The following is a 25230-nucleotide window of genomic DNA, read 5'->3' as shown; positions in this document are numbered from 1 at the left end:
CATATTGACTCCCTCCCACAACCACCACATGTGACATAGTAGACGGAGAACAATTGACCACTCTAGAAGAAAGTGTTTTCAATTTAAAAGGAATTCTGGGAATCGCGCGCGAGTCTCATTTCTTATTTAAACGAAGGCTTGTTCAGGCGCACGTGTGGAACCGTGGCCCGTGTTTGACGTCCCATTTTCAGCACGAGCGTTAAAACGAGTAAGTTCCACATTAAGCGGCATGGCATGCCGAAAGCGTTTCTTCCTCCTCGCCGTGTCGGCCTCTCAGCTGTCGGTGGGAGGTGCGTGCACGCGGAAGCGACGCCGCCCAAGAAGCGTATCTTTTTCTTTATTTGTGTGTGTGGCGTTCGGGAAATGACGAAGAAGAAGTAGAAGTAGCGTGTCTCTTCGTCGCTATGGTGAACAGCTGAAGCCGTTGTACGAGTGCGGCTTATTTCGAGGAGCACTGGCGTGGGACGTCGGCGTCTAGGGAGGGAACCTCTCTTCGCGTCGGTCGCGCTCAGCGTCTAGGCCTACTCTCAAGCGTAGCGAAGCTCGTCACCACGGTGCAACTACGGAGCGAAATGAACGCGACGCGCGTACGGTACGTGCTCTGCACCGTCTGGCAACGCCCGGATTTGAAAGTGGCCCCGTGAAACTGTGTCAGCAGTGGTAGTTCCGCCGCCTCCAACTGCAGGCCGTCAAGCGATCGCACGATGTTGCTGCGTAGTCGTTGCAGCGGTGTCAACTGCCGCTGCGAGACGGCGCATGCTCATCATCATGGTCGAAAAGCTCGGTGAGTGGACGTGTGTATGTTATCAGCAGTGTAACGAAAGAACCGCAAGCATGAAACGTTTTCGTGTAGCTAGTTTCGTTTCACTCAACCCACCATAACGGACCTAAACTCAATTTCATCACACCTGTCGTGGGAAAAGTTTACGAGCCAGTAGATCCGGTACAAGTCTACTACAGACCGATAGGTCCTGCGAAAATCGAAGCAGCTATACCTGTTCGTTAAGCTAATTCACGTGCGTTGTGTTTGTCACGGAAGCCTTACGTCGGGTGACGCTACGGAAACGAGCATTCGTACGCGCCAGGTGTGTTTCGGGACCAAAAGCGTGTCTCGTTGCGCAACCGTCGTGCATCCGCCTCGGCATCCAGGGAAGACCACTAGGAACTTTCGTCGGCGCCTTTCAGCTCATGTTTTATGGCATGCCGACCGTCTCGAAGCGCCTCGAGTTCGCCCCTCTATCTCTCTGTGTTTGCGCTTTGCAATCGTCTTTGCTGGCGCCGGCCGGTTGGCGAGGAACCTGACGTACGGTATGTACGGTGTAACACTGCGTTGGCTGCCAATTTTCAACGGTGGCTCGAAAAAACGCGCGCTCCGTCCTGACGCTCCATTTGAGAGTAGCGGGAAATATGTAGGCCGAAACGCTTGACTGGCTATATCGTGCCTGTCGCAGTGCTGCGAAAGACCCTTGCATAGCTCAGCGGGAGGTTGCTTGCGCGCATGTGGTCTGCACGTGGGATGTTGGTAAAGGCAACAAAACCGCGGCGAAATACTAACAGCGACTGGCGAGGCTCTGATCGCGTGAGCAGTTTTCGCTTTGACTGCAGAACTGTGCTGTTTTTTTGCCCTTGCGCTGGTTTGCGCACCTGCGTTTTAAACCTCTTACCTAGTAGCGAAGCTTGTGTCATACTGACGCCAGTCTAGCACTACTTTAGCTGGCCCTGACGCTTTGTTAAACGTTGTTCAATTGATTACAAACGTCATGACGTCTTGGCATATACTTATCGGGTACCAAGGATGTGTCCATTGATGATGCTTAATTAAACATCTGAGATTAGTGATGCCTTTAATTTAGCATGATTTGTGTATCAGTTACAAATTGTTTAAATTGGAAAGTGCGCTCGTGGGCATTTTGGTTAAATGCCAACTGTCACGCCTAATGCAGTTTCACGAGGTTCGAAGTTGAATTTCGATTGCAGACATCATTCGTTTCTAGATGAATTTGCATGCTATTATCGATCCCATCAAAGCTTCTGTCCCATTTGGGACGTTAAACCCCCATATCAATCAAGCTTCTATTCCAATGTGAATTTATGTATGGACTTTGAGCTAACTTAATTGACCAAGATTTAGCGTGTTTTGCTTGAGATTCACTCAGCTCGTCGATGTAATGACAGCTAATTGAAATGAAGACAAGACTTGAAAAGAAATATAACCGTCCTTCATTTTTTCCATTGATTATGCTTGTCTATAATGTAGCATTTTGGGTGTGTTGGTAGGTAATACTGTAGTTTTGTAGCACTTGAAAAAACACACAGACAAATGAAGATGGGATGGGTGGTACTTGCAACAATGTTTATTCCAGAAAAAGGCAACCATATATATAGGCAACAATGCCTTTCAATCATAATCACACGCATTTTGCAAATTCACATATCCTTCCGTAGATAGGCTAACTCCTTACATAAAAAGGGCAATTTACAGTTGAGAAACAGTTATCTTCAAGTGTATCGACATTCCAGCCTCGATTATTTTGCGAGTCAGCTGATTTTTGCTCATACCTACAATTGAACACTCATTGAAAATCAGCATGTACACTGCACATGGAACGGACACCGTCACTTGTGTTGTCACTTTAATTGCTACAATGTCTACAGTAGGCATCGAGAAAACCACCCCACTTTTTTTTTTCCTTCACATTGTAGTGGTGTTCTTTAAACGTTCATTTATGCATCGCCCACTTTGACCCTCATAATTCTTGCCACATGTCAATAGAAGCTTGTACACAATGGTGTCATTGCCCTCTATAAACCCATTTTTATGCTTTATTTTGTATGTAATGCTACAGCAGTTGTGGCATTATCACAAGTTCTCGAGTGCTTGTCAAAGTATGCAACTAGCCCAGTCTGACACCCTCCTAAGTCGAGAAAGAAATGTACATTTCAGGGCTTGTTTTTCTTTCATAGACACAACATTAACATATAACAGAGGATACCAGGGAAAGTGTAGGGGATGTTATTGGAGATAATTGCTATGTAAATGTGATGAAGGAAAAGCGGACGAAAGGATACCTTGCCACCGGTGGGCTCCAAACCTGTGACCTTTGAATGACTCGTCGGATGTTCTACACACTCTGCTGCGGTCACGGGTTGAAATGTCGGCTGTGCCAGCCACATTTCAATGGAGACCTAATGCTCGTGTTGCTTAGGTTTCGGTACACATTAACCTTTTCAGTGCCAAGCCCCAGTCAACATGGACTACATTACTCGCACAAGCCCTGCCGATCCAGAGTACACTCGCTTTGCCCTTTTAAGTCTCTCCCTGCCACTCACTAGATAAACTTTGTAAAAAACATAAATATTTCGGTCAAGTCTCGTCATCTATGGAGATACAAATAAACAGATATAAATTGCAAAGAAAATTGTCGGTGGATTGCGCACATTTTTGTACACCTTCGTTGAGTCGCTTCTTTTCGTCAGGGTCTCGCCTTCTGAACAATGGCGCGTTCCAGCTGCTCGGTACCCCTTTGCGATCTCCCGTTTGTAAGAGTACCTCACTAGAACAACATTCTGGACGCATTGGCATCTTAACTGGTGTCTAAATAATTTGTTGATTTATGAACTTCTAATTTGGTTTTAATGACTTGAGCTTTTCGTTTGATAACATAATTCTTAATAAGTCATTTCACATGTTCTAAAAAGCATCCTGGTGTATTTGGAACAGAAAATGTTCACACTACATGCAAAAAAAAAAAAAGAACTGCACAGAATGTGTCACATTGCCCGAAAAACCTGCCTGTTAAAAGGTCCCCGCAGGAGCGTCTGTGAAACCAGGCGTTTGGTGTGTAGTGACACTACGAACCCGAGATAACGGCGAGGTTTTGATCTCCTCCCACACCAGGCCGTGTGTGGCTGAGCCGTGTCCGGGGAAAACGGGATTTTGGGGTTTGAGCCAACGCTGGGTGATTGGACTTTTGAGGCCCCCTAGCAGAGGCAACACACCTTTTTGGCACCGGCTTCACCTAGACGGCACCCCTGAGCTGACCCAACCAGGGGAAAGCGGCAGTTGCCTTTTCTTGTCTCTCTCTCTCTCTCCCTACATCTTCGTCTTTATCTCTCACTTTTTATCTGTCCTGTCTTCTAGTCTCTTCTGTTGCAGTCGCCCTTTCTTATCTCTCTCTCCCTACATCTTTGTCTTTATCTCTCACTTTTTATCTGTCCTGTCTTCTAGTCTCTTCTCTTTACTTTCAAACTTCCTGGCGGCTAGGGTTAACCCTGTGAAAATAGCCTACCTTGGTCTAGGCGCATTGGGTTATAGTTGCGTTGTATGGCTGGCGTCTGCAGGTTTCAGCATCCGCAAACTTATAGCGTCTCCTCGTTGGGCTCTGTGGTAGGTGGCCACCAACGGTTCTGAAGAAAATGAAACGGGCATGCATAGAGCTTTTCCTCTGTTAAGTGATCGTACCGCCTTAAAGCGCGTGCGCACCGTAGACTTTGGTTTTTTCAATCGTTCAAATGAAAACATCCCCCATTTTCACATCATCCATAGTGTGAAAAGTGGCAAGCAAGCCAGAGCTGTATCCACCTTTGTAGTAGCCAGGTGTCTTACAGAAACTCTTGGGGCAGGGTACAATGTTACCAAAATGGCCAGCGGAGACCTCCTCCTCAAATTTCGAGAGAAAAGAAGAGTTTGAGAAACTACACAATCTTTCAACTTTTGGCGACACTCCGATCACTGTAACACCACACAGATCAGTGAACACAACTCGTGGAGTAGTATCTGATGCCGATTTGCTTGGCCTGACCAAAGCAGAACTTCTAGAGGGGTGGAGGAGTCAGAATGTGACCAATGTACAAAGGATCATCATCAGAAGAGACAACAAGGAAACACCAACAAAACACCTAATACTAATGATTGCTTCCAGTAAACTGCCAGAATCCATTCAAACAGGGTACACAAAGACCTTTCTCAGGCCGTACACACCAAACCCTCGTTGCTGCTTCCAATGCCAAAGGCATGGCCACTGGATGATAAAGCGCACGGTATGGCCTGCCGCGTGGAGCGGCTTTCTATGGGAGAGCGCGTGTCAGTCGTAGGGTCACCTGCAGCCGCTGCAGCGCGACGGGGCATGGACGGGAGGGACGGGGAAACGAGTTGTGGCGGCTTCCTCGGGGCCGCAGCCACAGCACATTAGCTGGTGTTTGTCACAACAGTGACCCACTCAGTTGTACTAATCAGTATTTTTTTATCTAATCTCACTTATCACAACGATGACATGTCGCATATTTAGTAGACTACGAGGCACTGTCTAGTTAAAAAGCCAATTGATTTTTTCTGTGCGTGCCGAGCACTTGGCTTTTTTTTTTTTTTCAGGACCAGCTTCTTGCGCTCAGGCTGACAGAAAAATGCACAATTAATCTAGCTGAATGATATGGCACTCAATGCGTGACAAAGTCATTGTTCTATTTGTTAAGATGTCTTAAACTAACATATTTTGATTATTGTGACGTTTAATCAGCATTTCTGCGTTTTCTCTGCCGGAATGCTTGACAAATCATTTTTGGGCACTTTACAATAGACGTTCACAGTTTTTATATTCTGAAAGCGTATCAAAGAAACATAATTTCAATATTTTTCATGTTACCTGGTACATGGTAGTGTATGTAAATATATATATATATATATATAACCATCCGTTCGGTCTTTTCCAGGCACTGGCGAATCCCGATAGCACTCCAACGCGCCTGTTTTCTGGCAGTGTCCGTCATGTGTGTGTGTGTGTGTGTGTGTGTGTGTGTGTGTGTGCGCGTGTGTGAGAGAGAGAGAGAGAGAAAAAAAGAGACGGACGGAGATTGGCAGAAGACAGGCGCATTGGAGTGCTATCGGGATGTGCCAGTGCCCGCGGAGAGGCTAACATGAAAAGACCGAATGGATGGTTTTATTGTCACGGATATCAAAAGAAGCGAATCACACAGAGATACATGCGCTCAATAGTTACTAGCGCAAGCGCGCCGCGCATGCGATTCGATGGGCGCTCACGAAAACTGTCCCCTTCCTGGTGGCGCCATAGCGGCGGTTCGGGAAGTAGACCTGTCACGCCTGTTTTGGAGCACGTGGTGGGCCGTACCTGTGTGCTCTTTCATCCAGGAGCCATGCCAGAGGTATGGCCATGGCTCTAAAAGTTGTCGTGGTCGCCAGACTTGTGCACAATGTGGAGTCCTAGGCCACGTGTCTGGAAACTGCAAACAACTGCTCCACTGGGTAAACTGTGAAGGAAACCATGCCGCATATTCACGCTCCTGGGCATACTGGAAGAAAGAAAAAGGGATAACTGTCAGTTCAGGTGCACGAATAAACAGTTTATCTTCTCTTTATTCGTGCGCTTGAACTGACAGTTATACCATGCATATCCAACTAGCCCAACTTTCGATTCTGTTGAAAAAGGGATAGTAACACTGAAGGTAAAAAAAAAAACATTTCTTTTAAGGAAGCAAGGAAAAGGGTCTCGCCATTCTATGGCCCAACATATGCTGATGCGGCGTGTCAGAGGGCACCGCCGCACCAGCCCTCGCCACTCCCTCGGCCCGCACATACCGAGCCAGTGGTTGTGGCACCTGCCCCCAAGGCGGCTGTAGTCCAGATTACACCGCCTACTCCCGAACAGAGACCCGAGACTCCAGAGTCCTCAGGTCTCAAGGCCTCGCCTCACCAGGCGAGGCCCGAAATTCGAACTACCAGCTCATACGTGTGGGCACCCAGTGCCTCTAAGGAGGCAATGGATACATCGGTACCCTTGGTGCCGAAAGAGCGGCATGGCTCCTTGGAGCGCACCAAGAAAACAAAAAAGCAGATAACAGGGCCTGCTGACGGCCCTGTTACATGAACTCAAACTCCCCACCTGAAGAGCTACTTGCTTTTTGTACACACAGCACTACCTTACTTTCACCATGAATACTTAAATTATACATTGGAACGTCAAGGGCCTTCTCAGAAACCGTGACGACATCCAAGAACTTTTACACGAACACACACCAAAAGTGCTGTGTGCACAAGAAACACACCTAAATTCAAAACACACCAACTTCCTCCGTAAATACGTTATTTTCCGAAAGGACCGTGATTATGCCATAACATCACCCAGAGGTGTTGCCATTATCGTGAATCAAGGGATTGCATGCACACACAACTCCAAACGTTCCTTGAGGCAGTGGCTGTTCGAGCTGTTCTTTTTGATAAACTGATCACAATTTGCACTATATATATTCCTCCTAGCTATCAGCTACAAAAACATGATTTACAATCTTTAATTGATGAACTTCGGGAGCCTTATGTTCTCCTTAGAGACTTAAATGCGCATAGCAGGCTATGGGGTGACTCGGTGCGACGCGCGAGGTCGACTGATTGAACAGTTCCTTCTCTCATTGAGCGCGTGTCTCCTAAATCGAAAAGCACCAACCTATTATAGTCTCACTAATAATACCTACTCCTCTATAGAACTAAGCATAATATCTGCGCCTCTTATGCCTCTACTCCAGTAGAAAGTCATCAGTAATCCGTACGGAAGTGACCACTTCCCCGTAGTTTGGAGCACAACTACAGCAACTGTGTCCACCACGGGTTCCCAAATGGCTCATAAACAGAGCCGACTGGGAACAGTTGTATACCATTGCTCGTATAGGCTGGAGTGACATATGTACTTTAAACATTGGTGCTGCTGTCAACTACTTCACAGCATTTTTTATTGATGCTGCAACAAAGTGCATCCCACAAACAAATGGACACCCTAGAAAACGGCGTGTGCCGTGGTGGAACTCTGAGTGCCGAAATGCGCGCAAGCAGCAAAACAGATCATGGAAGTTGCTTCGGAACTCACCGACAGCCGAAAATCTTGACATCTTTAAGAAAATGAAGTCTCAGGCCAGGAGAACGCGTCGGTAGGCCAAAAGAGAAAGTTGGCTGAAGTTTTTATCAGGGATCAATTCATATACACAGGAGGGAAAAGTCTGGAACATGGTTGGTTGGGTAGCAGGAAGACAAGCACACACACTCCCACTTGTAAACACACAGGGTGACACCTTGGAAGATCAGGCAAACTTCCTTGGTGCACACTTTGAGCGGGTGTCCAGCTCGTCGCACTATACTGACGCTTTCCAAAAATACAGAACAAAAATAGAAAAGCAAAAACTCGAACACAAATGTACAAGATACAAGGTGTACAACCAAGCTTTCAGCTTAGCCAAACATCACTAAACTACTACAGTAATTCCGCCCCTGGTTCCACCGTGTGTTGTATGAAATGCTCAGAAACCTTGGCATTGAAACGCAAAAAAACTAACCAATCGAAACACAAAAAACCTTACTTTGTTTGTACAATGCTATCTGGTTTTCTGGCACTATCCCTGCTTCCTGGAAAGAGGCTATTTTTATTCCCATTTTGAAAGAGTGTAAGGACCCTGCTTCAGTTTCGAGTTATAGTCCTCGAGCACTTACAAGCTGCTTGTGCAAACTTTTCAAAAAAATGATGAACTGCCGACTTGTATATTTCCTTGAAACGTACAAATTGCTCGACCCATTCCAGTGTGGATTTCGAGAGGGTACATCCACCACCGACCACCTTGTCCGCATCAAGGTACGGATCAGAGACGCTTTCGTCCGTAAACAATATTTTCTCTCTGTGTTTCTTGATATCAAAAAGGCTTATGATACAACATGGCACTTTGGAATATTAAGAGACCTATCCCACCTTGGCATGCGTGGCAGAATGCTTACTAAAATTGAAAGTTACTTGTCAAACCAGACATTCCATGTCCGATTGGGCAGCGTTTTTTCCAAAACATTTGTTCAAAAAGCAGGAGTGCCACAAGGTGGTGTACTTAGTTGTACACTTTTCATTATCAAAATGAATTCCTTGCACCTGTCCATCCCCCGCACTATGTTCTATTGTACTTACGTTGATAACGTCCAGCTTGGCTCTTTCTTAGAGGTTGCGAAGCACGTGCCAATTGCACATATTCAGACATATTTCTTGGGACTACAACATAAATACACATGTCCTGAGTTCTTTACGGATGCTTCAAAGTCCAACACTTCTGTCTCGTACGCAGCTGTCGGCGAAGCCTATGCGATACTTGCGGCTGTTAAACACATTAAACAAATAAAATTACACAAGGGAATAATATATACAGGTTCCCTCAGTGTAGTAAAAGCTCTGAAAACTCTTAAATAGAACAAGAACCCTGTCCTTGTCTCGCTCTATTCGCTCTTATGCACAGACTACTCATCCAAGCAGCATGTTGTCTGCTGGGTGCCAGGACACCGTGTAATACAAGGCAACGTTCTGGTGGACCAGCTACCTCAATCTGCCAACAAAACGGCTAGCAATACATAGATACCAGATCCTGCACTCGACTTGAAAGCCTGTCTAAAACGAAAGTTCAGGGATTATTGGCAGAGCACATGGGACAGACACGCAGGTAATAATCTGCATGTCATCAAGCTGCAACTTTGTCATTGGCTGCCAGTATAAAAATCACGCCACACAGAAGTAATACTCACAAGGTTAAGAACTGGACATACATACACTACACATTCATTTCTTTTATCTGGTGGCGATCAACCTTTGTGTGAAAGATGTGGAGAAGCACTCACCGTACTTCACATTCTTATCCAGTGCAAAGAATTAGACACTCTAAGACAACACTTTTTATTACCCTACCGACAGCTGATACCCCTTCACCCTGCGATGTTCGTCGTTAGGGAACCACTTTTTACACATAAATCATTGTTAGCGTTTTTAAGAGAGGCTCATACTTTTCATATTATATACCCGGGCATTCCGTAGCACGTCCTTTCCAGAGAGAGAGGTCTCCGCTGTGGTGGCTACACTCAACAAAGCACTTACCTCACGGCCTTTGGACGCAAGAGTGTGAATGATGGAGGCATTTGTGCTAATGCCATACATGTCCATCATCGTTTTTATTATCATAAACTTTTATTATCCATTAACACCACATACTTTTCACGGTGTGGTCATGTTTTTATTACTTCTGTTTTTACTCGCCTTAGAGAGAGTAATTTTATGGCCCATATACAGCCACTTATCACAAACATTGTCCATGTCTCTTGTAACATGAGCTGGCGCTCTTTGGCCATGAAATGGCCCTTGCGCCACAAAACATCAAACATCATCATCATGATTTCATTACTTCTATGTTTTTATTAACCTTAGGGTAAGGAATTTTAAGGCCCTTATACAGCCGCTAATCACAATGATTGTTCACATCTCTCGTCCCATGAACTGGCGCTCCTTGGCCATCAAATGGCCCTTGCACCACAAAACATCAAAAATCATCATCAAACATCATCATGCCTGTCAAAGGTGAAAGAGCTGGTAGGGGTCCTAATTTTCAGAAATCTCCACCACGGTGTTTCTCATAATTGAATAGTGGAAAACATGAAACGATGCCTAGAAACAAGACACAAGAATAAACTGGACGAAAACAGCACAGCTCGTCTGTTTCTGTATGAAAAATGGATTTTGATTATAAAATCTCGATGAGTGTCATATAAGGCGTACTGAAATCGCGTAGTTATGTCCAGAGTGGGACCCTGAAAACCTCCTGTAAGCACGCGGTAAATAGCATTGGGGAGATTGTATCCCCTGCCTTAAACCCTTCTTGGTTGGTATTCTGTTGCTTTCTTTATGAAGCACTATGGTAGCAGTTGATCCCCTGTAGATTTCTTCCAGGATGTTTATATATGCTTCATCGACGCCCTGATTCCGCAGTGTCTGCATGACTGCTGATATTTCGACTGAATCAAACACCTTCTCGTAATCAATGAAGGCTATGTATAGAGTTTAGCTGTATTCTGAGCATTTCTCTATTACCTGATTGATAGTATGAATGTGGTTGATTGTTGAGTAGCCTGCTCGAAATCCTGCTTGTTCCTTTAGTTGATTGAATTCTAATGTTTGTTCCTTTAGTTGCTTGTTCCTTTAGTTGATTGAATTCTAATGTTTTCTTTGCTCTGTTAGCAATTACCTTTGTAAATAGCTTGTATACTACGGAGATCAAGCTGATCGGCCTGTAATTCCTCAAGTCCTTGTCATCTCCTTTCTTATATATAAAGATGATGCTAGCATTCTTCCAAGACTTTGGTACTCTTCCCGTCAGGAGACACCTCCTAAACAGGGTGGCGAGTTTTTCTAACACAATCTGTCCTCCATCTTTCAGCAGATCTGATGTTACCTGATCCTCACCAGCAGCTTTGCCTCTTTGCATGCTCTCCAAGGCGTTTCCGACTTCTATCATTACTGGCGGGGTGTCATCTGGGTTACTTCTAGTTCTTAAAGTATCAAGGTCGTGGCTGTCCCGGTTACTGTACAGATCCCTGTAAAACTCCTCCGCTATTTTAACTATCCTATCCATCGTACTAGTTTGCCTTCTTTGTCCCTTAGTGCATACATCCAATTTTTGCCTATCCCAAGTGCTTCCTTCATTTTTCAGAGCATGTTCAATTCTCTCCATGTTATACCTTCTTACATCGGATATTTTACGCTTATAAATCAACTTCGAAAGCTCTGCCAGTTCTATTTTGTCTATTGTACTTGAGACTTTCTAGCTTTGACGCTTCTTGATGAGATTCTTCGTTTCCTAAGAAAGCTTGCCAGTGTCCTGTATAACTACTGTGCCTCCGACTTCCACTGCGCACTCCGTAATGATACTCGTCAGATTATCATTCGTTGTATCTACGCTAAGGTTGGTTTTCTCAATAAGAGCCGTGTACCTGTTCTGAAGCGAGACTCTGAATGCCTGTACTTTCCCTCTCAGTGCTAGCTCATTGATTGGCTTCTTGCGTATCAGTTTCTGTCGTTTCTTCTTCAAGTCAAGGCGAATTCGAGACCATATCATTCTACGGTCACTGCATCGTATCTTGCCAACCACTTCCACATCCTGCACGATGCCTGGGTGTGCACTCATTATAAAGTCTATTTTGTTCTTATTTTCGCCATTAGCGCTCCTCCATGACCACTTAAGGTTTCCTTTTTTCGGTAGAAGGTATTCAAAATCCGTAAATTATTGTGTTCTGCGAATTGTACTAGTAGCTTTCCTCTGGCATTTCTAGTACCCATGCCATAATCTCCTACTGCCTGGTCTCCAGCCTGCTTCTTCCCTACCTTTGCATTAGAGTCTCCCATCCAGATTGAAGTAACTAGAAGAATAAGAATGGGGTGGAGCACATTCGGCAAGCACTCTCAAATTATGACAGGTAGATTGCCACTATCCCTCAAGAGGAAGGTATATAACAGCTGTATCTTGCTTGTACTTAGCTACGGAGCAGAAACCTGGATACTTACTGAGAAGGTTCAGCTCAAATTGAGGACGACGCAGCGAGCAATGGAAAGAAAAATGGTAGGTGTAACCTTAAGAGACAAGAAGAGAGCAGAGTAGATTAGGGAACAAACGGGGGTTAAGGATATCATAGTTGAAATCAAAAAGAAGAAATGGACATGGGCCGGGCATGTAGCGCGTAGACGGGATAACCACTGGTCATTAAGGGTAACTAACTGGATTCCCAGAGAAGGCAAGCGGGTTAGGGAGAGACAGAAGGTTAGGTGGGCAGATGAGATTAAGAAGTTTGCGGGTATAAATTGGCAGCAGCAAGCACAGGACCGAGTTAACTGGCGGAACATAAAAGAGGCCTTTGTCCTTCAGTCGACGTAGTCAGGCTGATGATGATTATGATTAAATCAGATTGAAAACTGCATATTACTCCTATCTGAAGGTCTCTAACCTCCACACTAACATTTTCTACGACCCTACAAGGCACCATGAGCATTGTCTGTGCCTCCCCCACTAACTCTGGCTTTGAAAATCTTGAACTATATACCTTGCCTTTTGTGCTTAATGAGTTTGGTTGCATCTCCATTCATGAACTTTCTCATTCGGAACTCATTTTCTTAGTGTGAGCATTGTCTGCCCCTATATTTCATTTGTGTGTGTATGTTTAACTTAATTGCATTGAATGCATCCTGAGGAATTCTCTAGTGCATTAGTGGCTTTGTCCATTTCAATGTGCAGAGTGTTTCTCTATTACTTCTGTATTTTTTCAGGGTTCTTTTTGAAATGCCATTAGCATGTTTCTTTTCGTTCTGTGCATACAGATGCACACGTGGGGGAAGGGAGCATTGTCAAGCCACAATTAAGTGGCTTTTTTTTACTCCTGTTCTCAGCCATGTATTTGTGTATGCATGCCTGGGATAAGGACACGCTAAATTGGGAGCAATACAAGCCCAAATACAGTGCATTATGATTCGCCTAACTCCCAGATGTCACGACAGTTAACTCTAGTTAATTTTGAAGACGTTCGAAAAATGTACTATCGGCGTCAAATGAAACCTGAATAGCGGCAAGCCTTCGCGATGGTATAGTGCGCGCTGTCCACTTATCACTACGAACAGGCATGCATATATGCGCAAAGCTGCTGAACAGAATTCGCGCGCCTGTCAATGGTGATAACTAGACGGCACGCACAACACTATCGCAATGGCTTGCCGCCTTTCGGGTTTCATTTGACGCTGATAGTACAGCTGCTCTTTTGTCTACATTACGCTTGTAATGCATGACACATCACATGTGTGTCTGCATGTCCCTCAGTAGGCTGCTTTTATTACACACTCGTACCTCACCAAAAGGCAATTGCACCTGACCCAAAAATGAATTACTGGCATCTATATATTTGTTATAAACTTGCATTTATGTTTATATTTGGTGCTACTATCTATCACCTTCGTTAGAACCGATGATTTGTTGCTTCTGTTGTTGTTTACACCGTGCCTTTCAGGCACGGTGTAAACAATTTTATATTGAACTTGTCTTGCTAGTTGTGTCAACTAGTAGTGTCTTAAAAGGAGCTAGATATGATGATTTGGTAAAATGAACCTCCTGCATAATAAGTGTGTTACTTTACTTTCCTGTGTATTGCTACATATATGAAGGCACCACCATATTCTATGAGTAGTTCAACATGCTGCTTCTTATGAGAAAATGCAATATTCGTTTCCCACAATGTGCATGATGATGAATAAACTTTATTTTCGTATCCGGCATGTTTGTGGTTCAGGCTAGACCGCACAAGGAGGTACCGGGAGACCTTGTCTCTGTACAGCCTTCTTGGCCTGCTGGATAGCCCATTTTTAGTCTTGAACTTCCGAGCTGAGCAGCACAAGCCGCCACTGCTCCTGGAGAACCTCACGAGAACTTGTTAAGTTGGGGCATTCCCATAATATATGTTTGTAAGACGCCTTTTCTGTTACACATAGCTTACATTTATTGTCCGGGTATAAACGTGGGTAGCTTCTGTGAAGGTGCACAGGGTTCGGGTAGCAGTTCGTCTGTAGCTGTCGGTATTCTGATGCTTCTTGCCTGTTTAGAATTGGATGAGGTGCGGGAAAGACACGCCTTGCTTCTTTACTGTAGTGTTGCATGTATTCTGTGTAGCTTGTAAATCGGTCTTTGTGTGGTACGTCAGCGGCGCCAGGGATGATCACCGAGCGGTGTGGTCGGGTTGCACAGCGGGTTAATTCTCGCGACAACTCATGAGCCAGCTCGTTAGGATTGGGTGTATCAATCTCTCTGTACGCCGGAAACCATGCGAGGTATTTGGGTTCATCTACTTTGCGTAGTTCTTGGTTATTAACGAGGATTCTGAGGGCTTGCTGTGAAATCCGTCCTTGCGTAAAATTTCTGATTGCTACTTGCGAATCGCTCAGTATGAATGAGTGTTTGTTGGAGGTGATAGCCATGGCTATGGCTACCTCCTCAGCCTCATCTATATTGTTTGTTATGACAGAGCACGCATTAATACAAATGCCGGACGTGTCAATCACGACAGCAGTGTGAGCCTTTCGTTAAGGGTATGGGTTAGCATCTACAAAAAAGGGATTTACTGTTCGCGCCGTGTGCTTTGAGCAGTGCTTTTGCTCGGTGTTTTCTGCGGTCCGTGTTGATAATGGGATTCATGTTTTTCGGTATCGGGTTAGAGACGATCTTAGCGCTGATTGTATTGGGGATGTCATGTTTGGCACCATGTTGTGCATGGTACACGATTCCTAATCTACTCATTATATTTCTTCCCGCTTTAGTTTTAGTGAGCCTTTCAAGCTGGGATATCCGCTGAGCTTCTATAATCTCTTCAAGCGTATTGTGTAGTCCTAGCTGAAGAAAAAGGTCTGTGCTAGCATACTCAGGTATTCCTATCGCTTGTTTGTGGACCTTCCGGATGAGTGCATTTATTTTGTTAGTTTCAGCTTTTTGCCAGTTGTGGTATGCTGCTACATACGTTATGTGACTTATGACGAAGGCCTGGATTAGACGAATTACGTGGGCTTCTTTCATACCTCAGTGTTTATTCGTGACCCTGTGAATCGGTCGCATCGCATTCACGACTTTGGCATTTAGTCTGCGTATAGTCTCGCCGTTGGCACCGTTAGCCTCGATGACTAATCCCAGTACCCGTATTTTTGGAACTGTCGGTATAGCTGTGCCCTCCATTGTATGAATCCTAATTTCCTCATATTGCCACTTGTTTTCTTTTGACTTGGGTGGTCTGCCTCTGATTGCTGGCCTGTAGAGAAGTTCTGATTTCTCCGGGGAGCATGTGAGTCCTGTGCCTTCCAAGTATCGCTCAACTCTTCCTATTGCTTCTTGGAGTCTCTGTTCTATGTAGCCGTCGCTGCCATCACTGACCCATATTGCGATGTCATCCGCATAGATAGAGTGATATATTCCCGGGATTTTATTCAACTCTTTCGGCAGTACAGTCATGATTAGATTAAAGAGCAGTGGGGATATTACGTAGCCCTGTGGAGTGCTTCTGCAGCCCAATTCTTGGAGATCAAATGTAAGGCCTCCTAAGCTGAGCCTTGTTTTCCTGTTGGATAAGAAGTTTCTGACGTAATTATAGGCTCGCTTACCCATGTTTAAGCTCGATATGCGGCTGAGAATTGTTTCATGAGCTGCATTGTTAAATGCTTTCTTGAGATCCAGACCGTGTATGGCTCGTGTGGATCTTGTGGGGTAGTCTATGATTTGGTGTTTAATCTGTAGCATGGCGCCTTGGATGGCTAGGTGACGACGGAAGCTTATCATCGTGTGTGGGTAGTATTCACCATCCTCAAGATAGTTGTTGGCTCTATTTAGAAATGCATGTTCCATTACTTTTGCTATGCATGACGTTAATGGGATGGGTTGGAGATTTACTTTGTTGATTGGCTTTCCAGGCTTTTTTATAAGGATTGTTCTAGCCTCTTTCCACGCGTCAGGAATCGCCCTTCGGTCCAACATTTGTTTATATATCCAGATAAATATTCTATGGATTCATTGTCCAGGTTACGTAATGCTCAGTTGGTGACTCCATCGGGTCCCGGTGCTGATTTTACATTTAATTTGTGGAGCACCGCTCTAATCTCTGCTACCTCAAAGTTTTTGTCCATGTTGGGGTTGGCTTCACTTGTATAGTTATGTTGTAGTGTCGGCGAGTTGGGCATGTAGATGTTTTGTAGATCTCTCATTAGCTGTTCGTTTCCTTCGTATTCGTGTGTGAGACGACGGATAGTGTGTCTCTGTTCAGTTTTGGGATCTAAAAGAAACCTTAGCAACTTCCACGTTTGAGATGTTCCAATATGGGTGCCCATGTCCTTACATATCTCCGCCCATTGTTGCTCGCACAGCTGCTTGCAGTGACTTTCAATGTCTTTGTTGAGCTGTGCTATCTTTTTCCGGATTGTTCAATTGGGTCTTTGCATCCGCCATTTGTGTTGTAACGCTTCTTTAGTTCACCACAAGTGGATTAATCTGTTTTCGATTCGCTCAACAGGGATATCTATTTCTACTACCTGTGTGGCTTTCCTGACGGTGTCTATTATGCTCTCGCACCATTGCTGGGTATCGTCAGGATGTTCGGTAATCGTTTTTCTGATCTCCCGAAATTTATCCCAGTTAACTAGACGTTTCGCGTTACGCGTGGTCGTAATCCTGTCGCTATCGGTGAATGGTACGTGTGTTTCGAGTATGCGATGGTCACTTCCCAAGTCATCGAATTTGTTGTGCCATGTGGCCCCCGGGGCATTCTCGATTACTGTAAGGTCCGGTGTTGTGTCTCGCTGGGTGCTCGTACCTATGCGTGTGTGTGCATGTGGGTCTGTTATCAGAGTAAGAGTATCAGAGTTCATCTTGTATGCTCTGCCATAACCATTTCCCTTTGGGGGTGGTGAAACTATACCCCCATGCCTTGTGTGCGGCGTTGAAGTCCCCTGCTATGATGAGCGGGGCGCAGCCAGCTAATATCACAACCTGCCTAAATAGGGAGTGAAATATCTGTCTGTGATTTGACGGACTGCTATATATGTTTAGAATAAATGTGCTGCTCTCTTTTGTTTTTCTAGATAAAAGTTCTGTCATTATATGGTTGTATCCACATTCTAGATTATGGGTTCTGACCGTAATCTCTCTCCTTACTAGTGTAGTGAGAGCTTTATTTCCCTCTTCACGCACGGGACTTTTTGACTGGTATCCTGGTAGTGTGGCAAGGCCATGCGTTTCTTGAAGTAAAATAACATCTGGCTTGTTACCTTGTCGAATGTACTGCTGGATGACAGGTTTCTTAGCCCTGAATCATCTACAGTTCTATTGCCATATGCGGAGTTGTCCTTTACCACGCCTCGCCATCGCTGTTCATTATTTGTGTGGGAGGCGTGAAAATAGGTAGGTGGATGAGAGGGATTGATGGTTTTGTGGGAGTAGCCTGCTGGGGATATGGTGCCTGCAGTTGTTGAACGTTCGCAACTGCACCCTGAAGGTCTGCGGATGTTTGTGGGTTGCCTCCTCGTTCCAGCATTTCTACCCTGGCTGCTAGTGCGGTAAGATCAACGGACGTCTTAGTGGTGGTTTCCAGGATAGATTGGAACACGGTTAATAGCTGGTCTACTTTTTTCTCAATGTTATCCAACCTTGTTTGTTGCAAGATGCTTACTTGTTTAGTGCTTGGGGGATCTGTAGTTTTCTGCGTTTTGGCTTTTCATTTTAATGGAGGGGTAGTTATCTCCATGCGATCGTCGGCTATGGGTGTTTCCTCCTGTATTACAGTATTAGTTACATTAGGGCTTCTGGGTTTGTCGCTTTCGCGTTCCATAGTGAGGAGTTCTATTTGAGCTTGCATCTGTTCTATCATTTCTTTAATTCGTCTGTTTTCATCTTTAAGCCGCTCTAACTCTTGACTATTGTTATTGCTACCGTTATTATTTTTAACCTCCTGAGGTCCCTCGGGTCGAAAGCCGCGTACTCTATCTGCCCAGCTCACCTTGTTTGTTTATCCCTTAGACGCCGATCCCGACCTGGAACTGGGGTGGGAGCTTGCAGGGCTGCGGTTCCTTGAACCGGAATGGGATGTTGTTTGCTGTCGTTTTTCAGGTCTTGATGTCGAGCGCTCTCGTGGATGTCCTCTTGGTAGAGATGAGCTTTGCCTTTGATGTTCTCGTAGTCTGGCCCATTGTCTCTGTTTTACAATGTAAGGTTTATTGAACCTGGCTGTGCAGCTTTTATCGGCTGTAACGTGGTCTTTTCCACAGATTTGACAATTAGGGTCGCATCTGTGGTCGTCTTTGGGGTTGTGAATGCCGCAACCAGCACAAAGTTTATCTTGGGGGTTGGGGCACACGTCACTTCTATGTCCCAGTCTGTTGCACTGCTTGCAATAGTCAATTTGCTTGTGGTGTAGCGTGCACGGTATTGTTACTCCATCATAGCACACACTGGAGGGTACCTTGTTTCCACTGAAGAGCACAATGACTGTTGTAGTATTCCCCAGTCGTTTCGCCGTGATGACGCTGTGGTTTCTTTTAGTGACAAGGGCCGCCTTAATGCTACCAGGGGTTTCTTCCGGTGGGATTCCTTTAATGATACCCTTGGCTGTTTCTTCTGGTGCTGTTTCATTTGCTGCCACTTCATATTATTTGCCCCGTATAAGTATTTTCTTGTTTTTTCTGTTCTGGTCAGCTCAGTCAGCGTCTGGTGTGCTCACTATCATGATGTTCTGTGTTTTGTTGAGGCCTATCACATCGAAGTGCTGGACTTCTGGTGGTGTAGCCGCGGCTTCATGTATACCTCTGGTTATATCGGTTGGGCCGAGTGCAGCTACGCGTAGGCCTCCTCTCGGTCGGATGACAATTTTGTAGTCTCCTGCCGGCAGCATGGGCATTCTGCTCGCTTTTTCGATGCGGCTCATCCGTCTTTCCTGCATTTTGGCTTGCGTGTTACCAAAGCCGGGTTCTACCTTGTTAGCACCGCGTCCCTGGCCGATTCATGTCCGGACTTTCAACGACGTCCGTAGTAGACGGTGTGCCAGCCTTCTTCACTTTCGGTAGTGGCTGGCGATTCATCATCATCGTGTTGTACGTCCATCGTCCTCGAATCAGCATCAGTGTGCTGTGCGTCCCCTGCCGATGCAGTGGATTCCATTGGGTTTACAGTGCCGGCTCCCTGAGGAAACCGGCCTGTTTCGCGAGGCTCAACAGTATCTCGTGTGGTGCGCATCGAGAAAAGGCCGTAAAAAGACGAAAAACAGTTGGCCCACCTTGTATTTGGTATTCTGAGAATCTGGATGACGAGGCGAATCCTCTGATATCACTCTGAGAAATGCACGTGCTGATTTTCACTGTGAAGTTGTTCATGAAAGCAGGAGCCGATGTGAAGCGCGTCTGCACTTGTCGGCGCTCGCAGTGTCTCCCCGTGTGCATGATCAAAAGAAAATTTATTCACATTTCTGGCCTCGGATGTGATTCTAGTTTTGCAAATACAGGACATCAGGGACTTCAAGATAATTACAACATAAATTTAATAACCAAAATCAAAACATATCAGTATATCATGAAATCTCTTTTGTGCAGTGGAACATTGAGTGCTAGGAATAACGTGTAAATTTGGCACGCGTACAGACAGCTCTGAAGTGTTAAAGCGGCCCTGCAACACTTTTTGAGCATGGTCAGAAAACGCTGCCGATCGGTAGTAGAGGCTTCCGAGGACAGGCGAGCCAAATGCTATAGCGCAGCACACGGCCTGGAATTCGCAATAAATTATCAAAGTCAGCTGAAAATTGCTTTTTCTTCCCTCTACAAATCATGGAATATGCCCAAAAATGAAACGTTGATGACCCATCTATTAGCCATTGACTGATTTGAACATGGCATGCTCGGTTGTCACAAAAATCGTCGCGAGAGGCCATTGCTTGCCCACGCATGTGCACGCAATCACACTGAAAAAGCCGTGTATTCAATGAAAATAAAAAGGAAAAAGTGTTCAAGGTCACGAGGAGGCGAGCGTGTCGTTTTTTGTTTGCCCCTGCCATCCCTCCCTGCTTAGCTTCCAGCGATTTCATCGGGTCGAGATAAGAGAGAATGTGATTGCAGCGTGTGACAAATATTTGTAAATCCACTTGTACTGGACGGATTCTTGATATTTTTGCGGCGTTCAGTTCGTGAGGCAATACGCTTTTTCAGTGAATTAATTCCATGGCTACTCAAAAAAGTGTTTCAGGTTCTCTTTAAAGGGGCCTTGATACACTTGTTTAACGTGGTCAGAAAACGCTGCCGATTATTAGTAAAGGCTCCTGAGAACATGCAAACTAAATAATCTCGGGCAGCATGTGGTCTCGAATTCGCAACAAATTCTCAAAGCTGCGTAAAAATTGCTTTTTCTTCTCTCGACAAATGTCACTCCTTGCAGCCACTGTATCGGCCATTGACTTATTTGAGCATAGCAGGGCAAGTTGTTACTGTGGCCGCTGCGGAATGTTGTGACTTGTCCATGCATGTGTGCACCATTGTACAGAAAAACCCTGTATTCAGAGAAAAAAAAAGAGAAAAAAATCACAGCATATCCATGGGGTGAATGATGACAATTGGGCGAAGCTCCAAAGAGAATCATCGGTAAAACTGTGAATCTTCCTTGTAATTCGCCCAGTCGATCATCTTGTAAAGACATTATGAGAAACACTGTATGTGTATGTATATATAGAAAGCAACTTTTATTTGCTCTTAAGGACGATGGATGGCTTGTGATGTCCCTTCAATATGATGGCTTTATGGTCTGGGAAATGAAGGGTGAGCGGTTCCTGTATGGGTTGCAGTGAAAAATTTTCATATACTAGGTCAATGCATGTTTCTTGGATTGTTGTTGGTTTCCTATGGTCATACGATATACATCTGAGTAATATCTAGAAGCCACATGTTGAATAATCCAATTATTGGTCGTGTCTGCGACATCAACGTTGAATTCACCAACGAGTATGAACGGTGCATTCTTGTACTATCTTTAAGTTTTATCACATACAAGCATCATCAACTACAAGTACTGCCACTGGTGGCACATACCCGCTCTAGAGTTGGTATGTGCCACCGGTGGCTATGTACATCACCAACAACAAACACCATAAAATGTACAGACCCATGCCCTAAGGAGTTTCGCCCTTGAGAAGTGCTGAAGGTCATGAGGCGCACATGACATATTTTTTTCTCTGCACCATCGCTCCCTGCTTAGCTTCCAGCACTTTCGTCTGTACGGCTAGGAGATAGAATGCAGTTGCAGCATGCGACAAATCTTGTTATGTCCACTTGTGCTGGACAAATACTACTAATTTTCGTGGCGGTGAATTTATGATGCAATAAGTTCCTTCAGTGAACTCATTTCATGGCTATTTGAAAAACTGCAACAGGGCCCCTTAAGAACCGCAAGTATCGTGATGCATGCTCCCTTCTGGTACAATTGAGCAGGTTTATTGTCAGTGAACTTGAGGAAAGCAATGAGACACCTTGCCCCTTCCTTAGTTTTATTTTCGTCTGCGCAGGCCATCTCGATTGGATCAGCGCAGAGGCGACGCAGCGTATCGCGATTCTCAAGGCGACGACTCCAAGAGCGGAGAGCCGAGCTCTGGCTCCTTCTCACCCTTGAGGCATTCAACCCCACTAAGACCACGGAACTCACTGGAGATTGCCAGGAGAACGGGAAAGTACTCTGACCTGTCTGAAGACTTGTCCCTGCTGTATTCGGAAAGCAGCCAGACTACAACACATGTACGTCATTTGCGCGTTGCTGAAAGAGAAGTCTTCTGCAAGTATGTGCTACAGTGTGCATTTGCGCTGTAGGATGTGAGCTAGGATGGGAATTGCAGTCTTCTTGCGTAAGGAAACTGTGCTTGAGATTGCTGTTTCAGATATATCGTAAAAAGGCTGGCATTAGTAAAGATGCGTACGTTAAATCACAGCATTATTTTTAAAAGATTTGGTCATGGTATTAAAATTCAGCATTACCACAGTATAAATAATCTGTGCTACGTATTTTCTTGTTCATACAGTACTACAGAGAAAACAATTGTGGTGCAACCATGTGTACTGCAAGCTGTTACCTTCTTGTTCGTACACGTTTTTGGTTTAAGCGCTTGCTTTAAACGTGAGAACATATTTGAAGTTTGCATGAAAACCTATGTAAACAGGGAAAATTTTATTGTGCTATGCTGCAGAATAAATTTTTTTGTGTGTTATGATAATTAATACACATGGTCCTAATAATAATTAATGACCTTATTGAAGTATAGTATAACTAAGCTGTTTTTAGGATGTTCAGGTATAGGCCGATGTGAGATCGCTTAGCACTGGTGCGAATTAAGTGATGTATACTAGGTTTAGACAGTTGGAGATGATTTGATATTGTGCCCGTAAATGACACCTAATTTGCCAAGCGGAAGTTTATTCTACTTGTAACTGAGCTCTCTCAGTTGCCTGAAAGAATTTATTTCTCTTTGCATTCATACATGTGGTTGCCGGCCTTTGTACAAGAACAATGTAATTGTTGTTTGATATAAAATGAAACTACTCGTCTGATTGTGGAAGCAGAACTTCTCGATTCGCTTGGTGATTTGTACATTAGCAAGCCTTCAATCGCATTGTCGCTTCAGCAGTTGGGTTATCTGTGTAAGCGGCGATAAGTGGTTTGAACTGTTATGATATAGCTTAGGTAAAGTGACATTGTTGCACATTATCTGAATGATCCCATGTGCTCAGATGTCGGCCTGGTAATAATGGTTTAAAAGCAGTCTGATTTTAACCCATATCTGCTCAGTGTCCTACATTTAGGATGCTAAAACTTGTCAGTGTAAATCGAGCGCTTTTTCTGTAATTGCCCCCTAAGGTGCGTTTGACGTCCTGCTCTCCTCACATGCAAGTCTAGGTGATCGCTGGGCGACAAATAGCCGCACGCTTGCAGTTGCAAAATGGTTATTTCGCATGCGCGTAGCTGAGTCCCATGCCGCAGAAGAAAATGTAAGTAATATAGAGTGAAATTGTTCTCGATGCTAATATTTTTGTAGATTGTTTGTCAGTATTGCATGTGCAGTTAATTTTGTGTGACAGTAGCAGGTGCTAAAGTTCTTTGTTTGCGGTGTGTCGAACATAGGTGTCCTACATATACGACAATAGGCAGATGGTGTGTGGTCGTTTCATCAATTTGTGACGTGTTCTGCACCGCTGCCCATGAAGCTCGTAGTATTGTAATGACACACACACAGGTGCATAGTACTTCCATGTTTTTATTTTATGTGAAGTCAGGAGATTTCCTGCAGTTCATTTTAGTCATGAAAGCGCCCGCAAACATTCAACTTTTTGAATTTTGCGGACGCTGCTGAAGATGTACCTTCAGTTCTAGCCATTCTTCCGCCTGACAAGTACACTGCGGCAGTGACAGATGGAGAAAGCGGTCATAAAGAAGGCCCCAGCATGGACACGCTTTACTTTGCTTTGCTGGAAGTGCTAATTTCTGTCCAAGATGACCACACTGCCTGATCTGAATGAGTGAAGAACAATTATTGCACTCTTCTCGTTTTACGTACTCCCGTGCCTGTTTTTTGTGGCTATCAATATTGTCATGTTACAATGTAACTGTAACCTGTAGATAATGGCACACAAGGACCTCAAACTGATTCGAACAATAGCAATACGACTTTATCGTTTTTCTCTGCACGCGCATCTTCGTCCTCTTCTGAACTGCGGCACATACAAGCCTGCCAGCATCTATGGAAATAATACTTTCAGAACTTGTACTAGTGGCATTACCCCCCTTCCCAAAGAACATCGTCCCGATGTCACAACATAATTACCAGATTAAAAGAAAAGTCATACCATAAGCAGTACACAAGGGGTGTTCACAATCACTGTAAGTCTACTCAAGGAAGTTTGACGAATAGTCAGCGTTGGTAAAATGGTTTCATTCTCGAAACATGGACGACGTGTGGCTGTTGTGAACGGCGGGATTTACGAGCCATGTCCTCGTCAAGAACCTCAAAGTTTACTTCGCTGAGACGGCGGAGAACTCTACAGGGACCAAAATAGCGGCGTAACAACTTTTCCGACCGGCCCCGTTGTCGAATGGGAGTCCACAACCATACTCGTTCTCCGGGTTGGTAAGAGACATCGCGACGACGAGGGTTGTACCGCAACGAGTCGATGCATTCTTGCTTGTGCATTCGTTCGACTGCGAGCTTACGAGCTGCGTCTGCCAGTTTGATAAATTTGTTCGTCTTGACACTAATCTGGTGTCTGTCTGGCAGAAGCATGGCATCCATCATTGTAGTGACCTTTCTGCCGTGAGGCAACCGGAATGGTGTGAATCCAGTTGTTTCTTGCACAGCGGTGTTGTAAGCGAACGTGACGTAAGAGAGGATATCATCCTAGTTTTTGTGGTCTTGGTCAACGTACATAGATAGCATGTCGGCGATCGTCTTGTTTAGTCGCTCTGTAAGGCCGTTGCTTTGTGGGTGGTATGCAGTAGTTTTTCGATGTACTGTGCCGCTAAGCTGCATGACGTCTTGTATCATCCGGGCGGTAAAAGCTGTGCCACGATCAGTTATGACAACTGCTGGTGCTCCATGTCGGAGGACGATGTTCTTCATAAAAAAGTGGGCAGTCTAAATGGCGGTGCCACGTTGTAATGCCTTCGTTTCGCAGTAGCGCGTCATGTAATCAGTAGCGACTACAATCCAGCGGTTGCCGTCATGAGACTTGGGAAAAGGTCCGAGTAGATCCATGCCAATTTGTTGGAACGGTTGTGTCGGAGGAGTGACGGGCTTCAAAAAGCCGGCTGGGCGCTGGTGTGGTGCTTTACGGCGCTGACACTCGTGACACGTTT

General features: G+C 44.9%; 1 protein-coding gene across 2 annotated transcripts in view; it reads left to right on the top strand.

The window, feature by feature from the left end:
- The first annotated feature begins 240 nt into the window (after nucleotides 1-240).
- LOC119179842 (uncharacterized) overlaps nucleotides 241-25230 on the top strand; it is a 193886-nt gene continuing 168896 nt past the window's right edge. Inside the window, exons 1-2 of one of the 2 annotated variants that reach the window (XM_075869874.1) lie at nucleotides 241-784; nucleotides 21899-22124. In XM_075869874.1, coding sequence (XP_075725989.1) covers nucleotides 705-784; nucleotides 21899-22124 — 306 coding nt within the window. In that variant the 5' untranslated portion in view covers nucleotides 241-704. The remainder of the gene's footprint in view (nucleotides 785-21898; nucleotides 22125-25230) is intronic. The other variant, XM_037430960.2, reaches the window with a different exon arrangement.

Source organism: Rhipicephalus microplus, chromosome 7 (assembly GCF_043290135.1).
Source record: "Rhipicephalus microplus isolate Deutch F79 chromosome 7, USDA_Rmic, whole genome shotgun sequence".
NCBI lineage: Eukaryota > Metazoa > Arthropoda > Arachnida > Ixodida > Ixodidae > Rhipicephalus > Rhipicephalus microplus.
The sequence above is the reverse complement of the archived record's forward strand: the minus strand, read 5'-3'. Positions and strand labels throughout refer to the sequence as shown.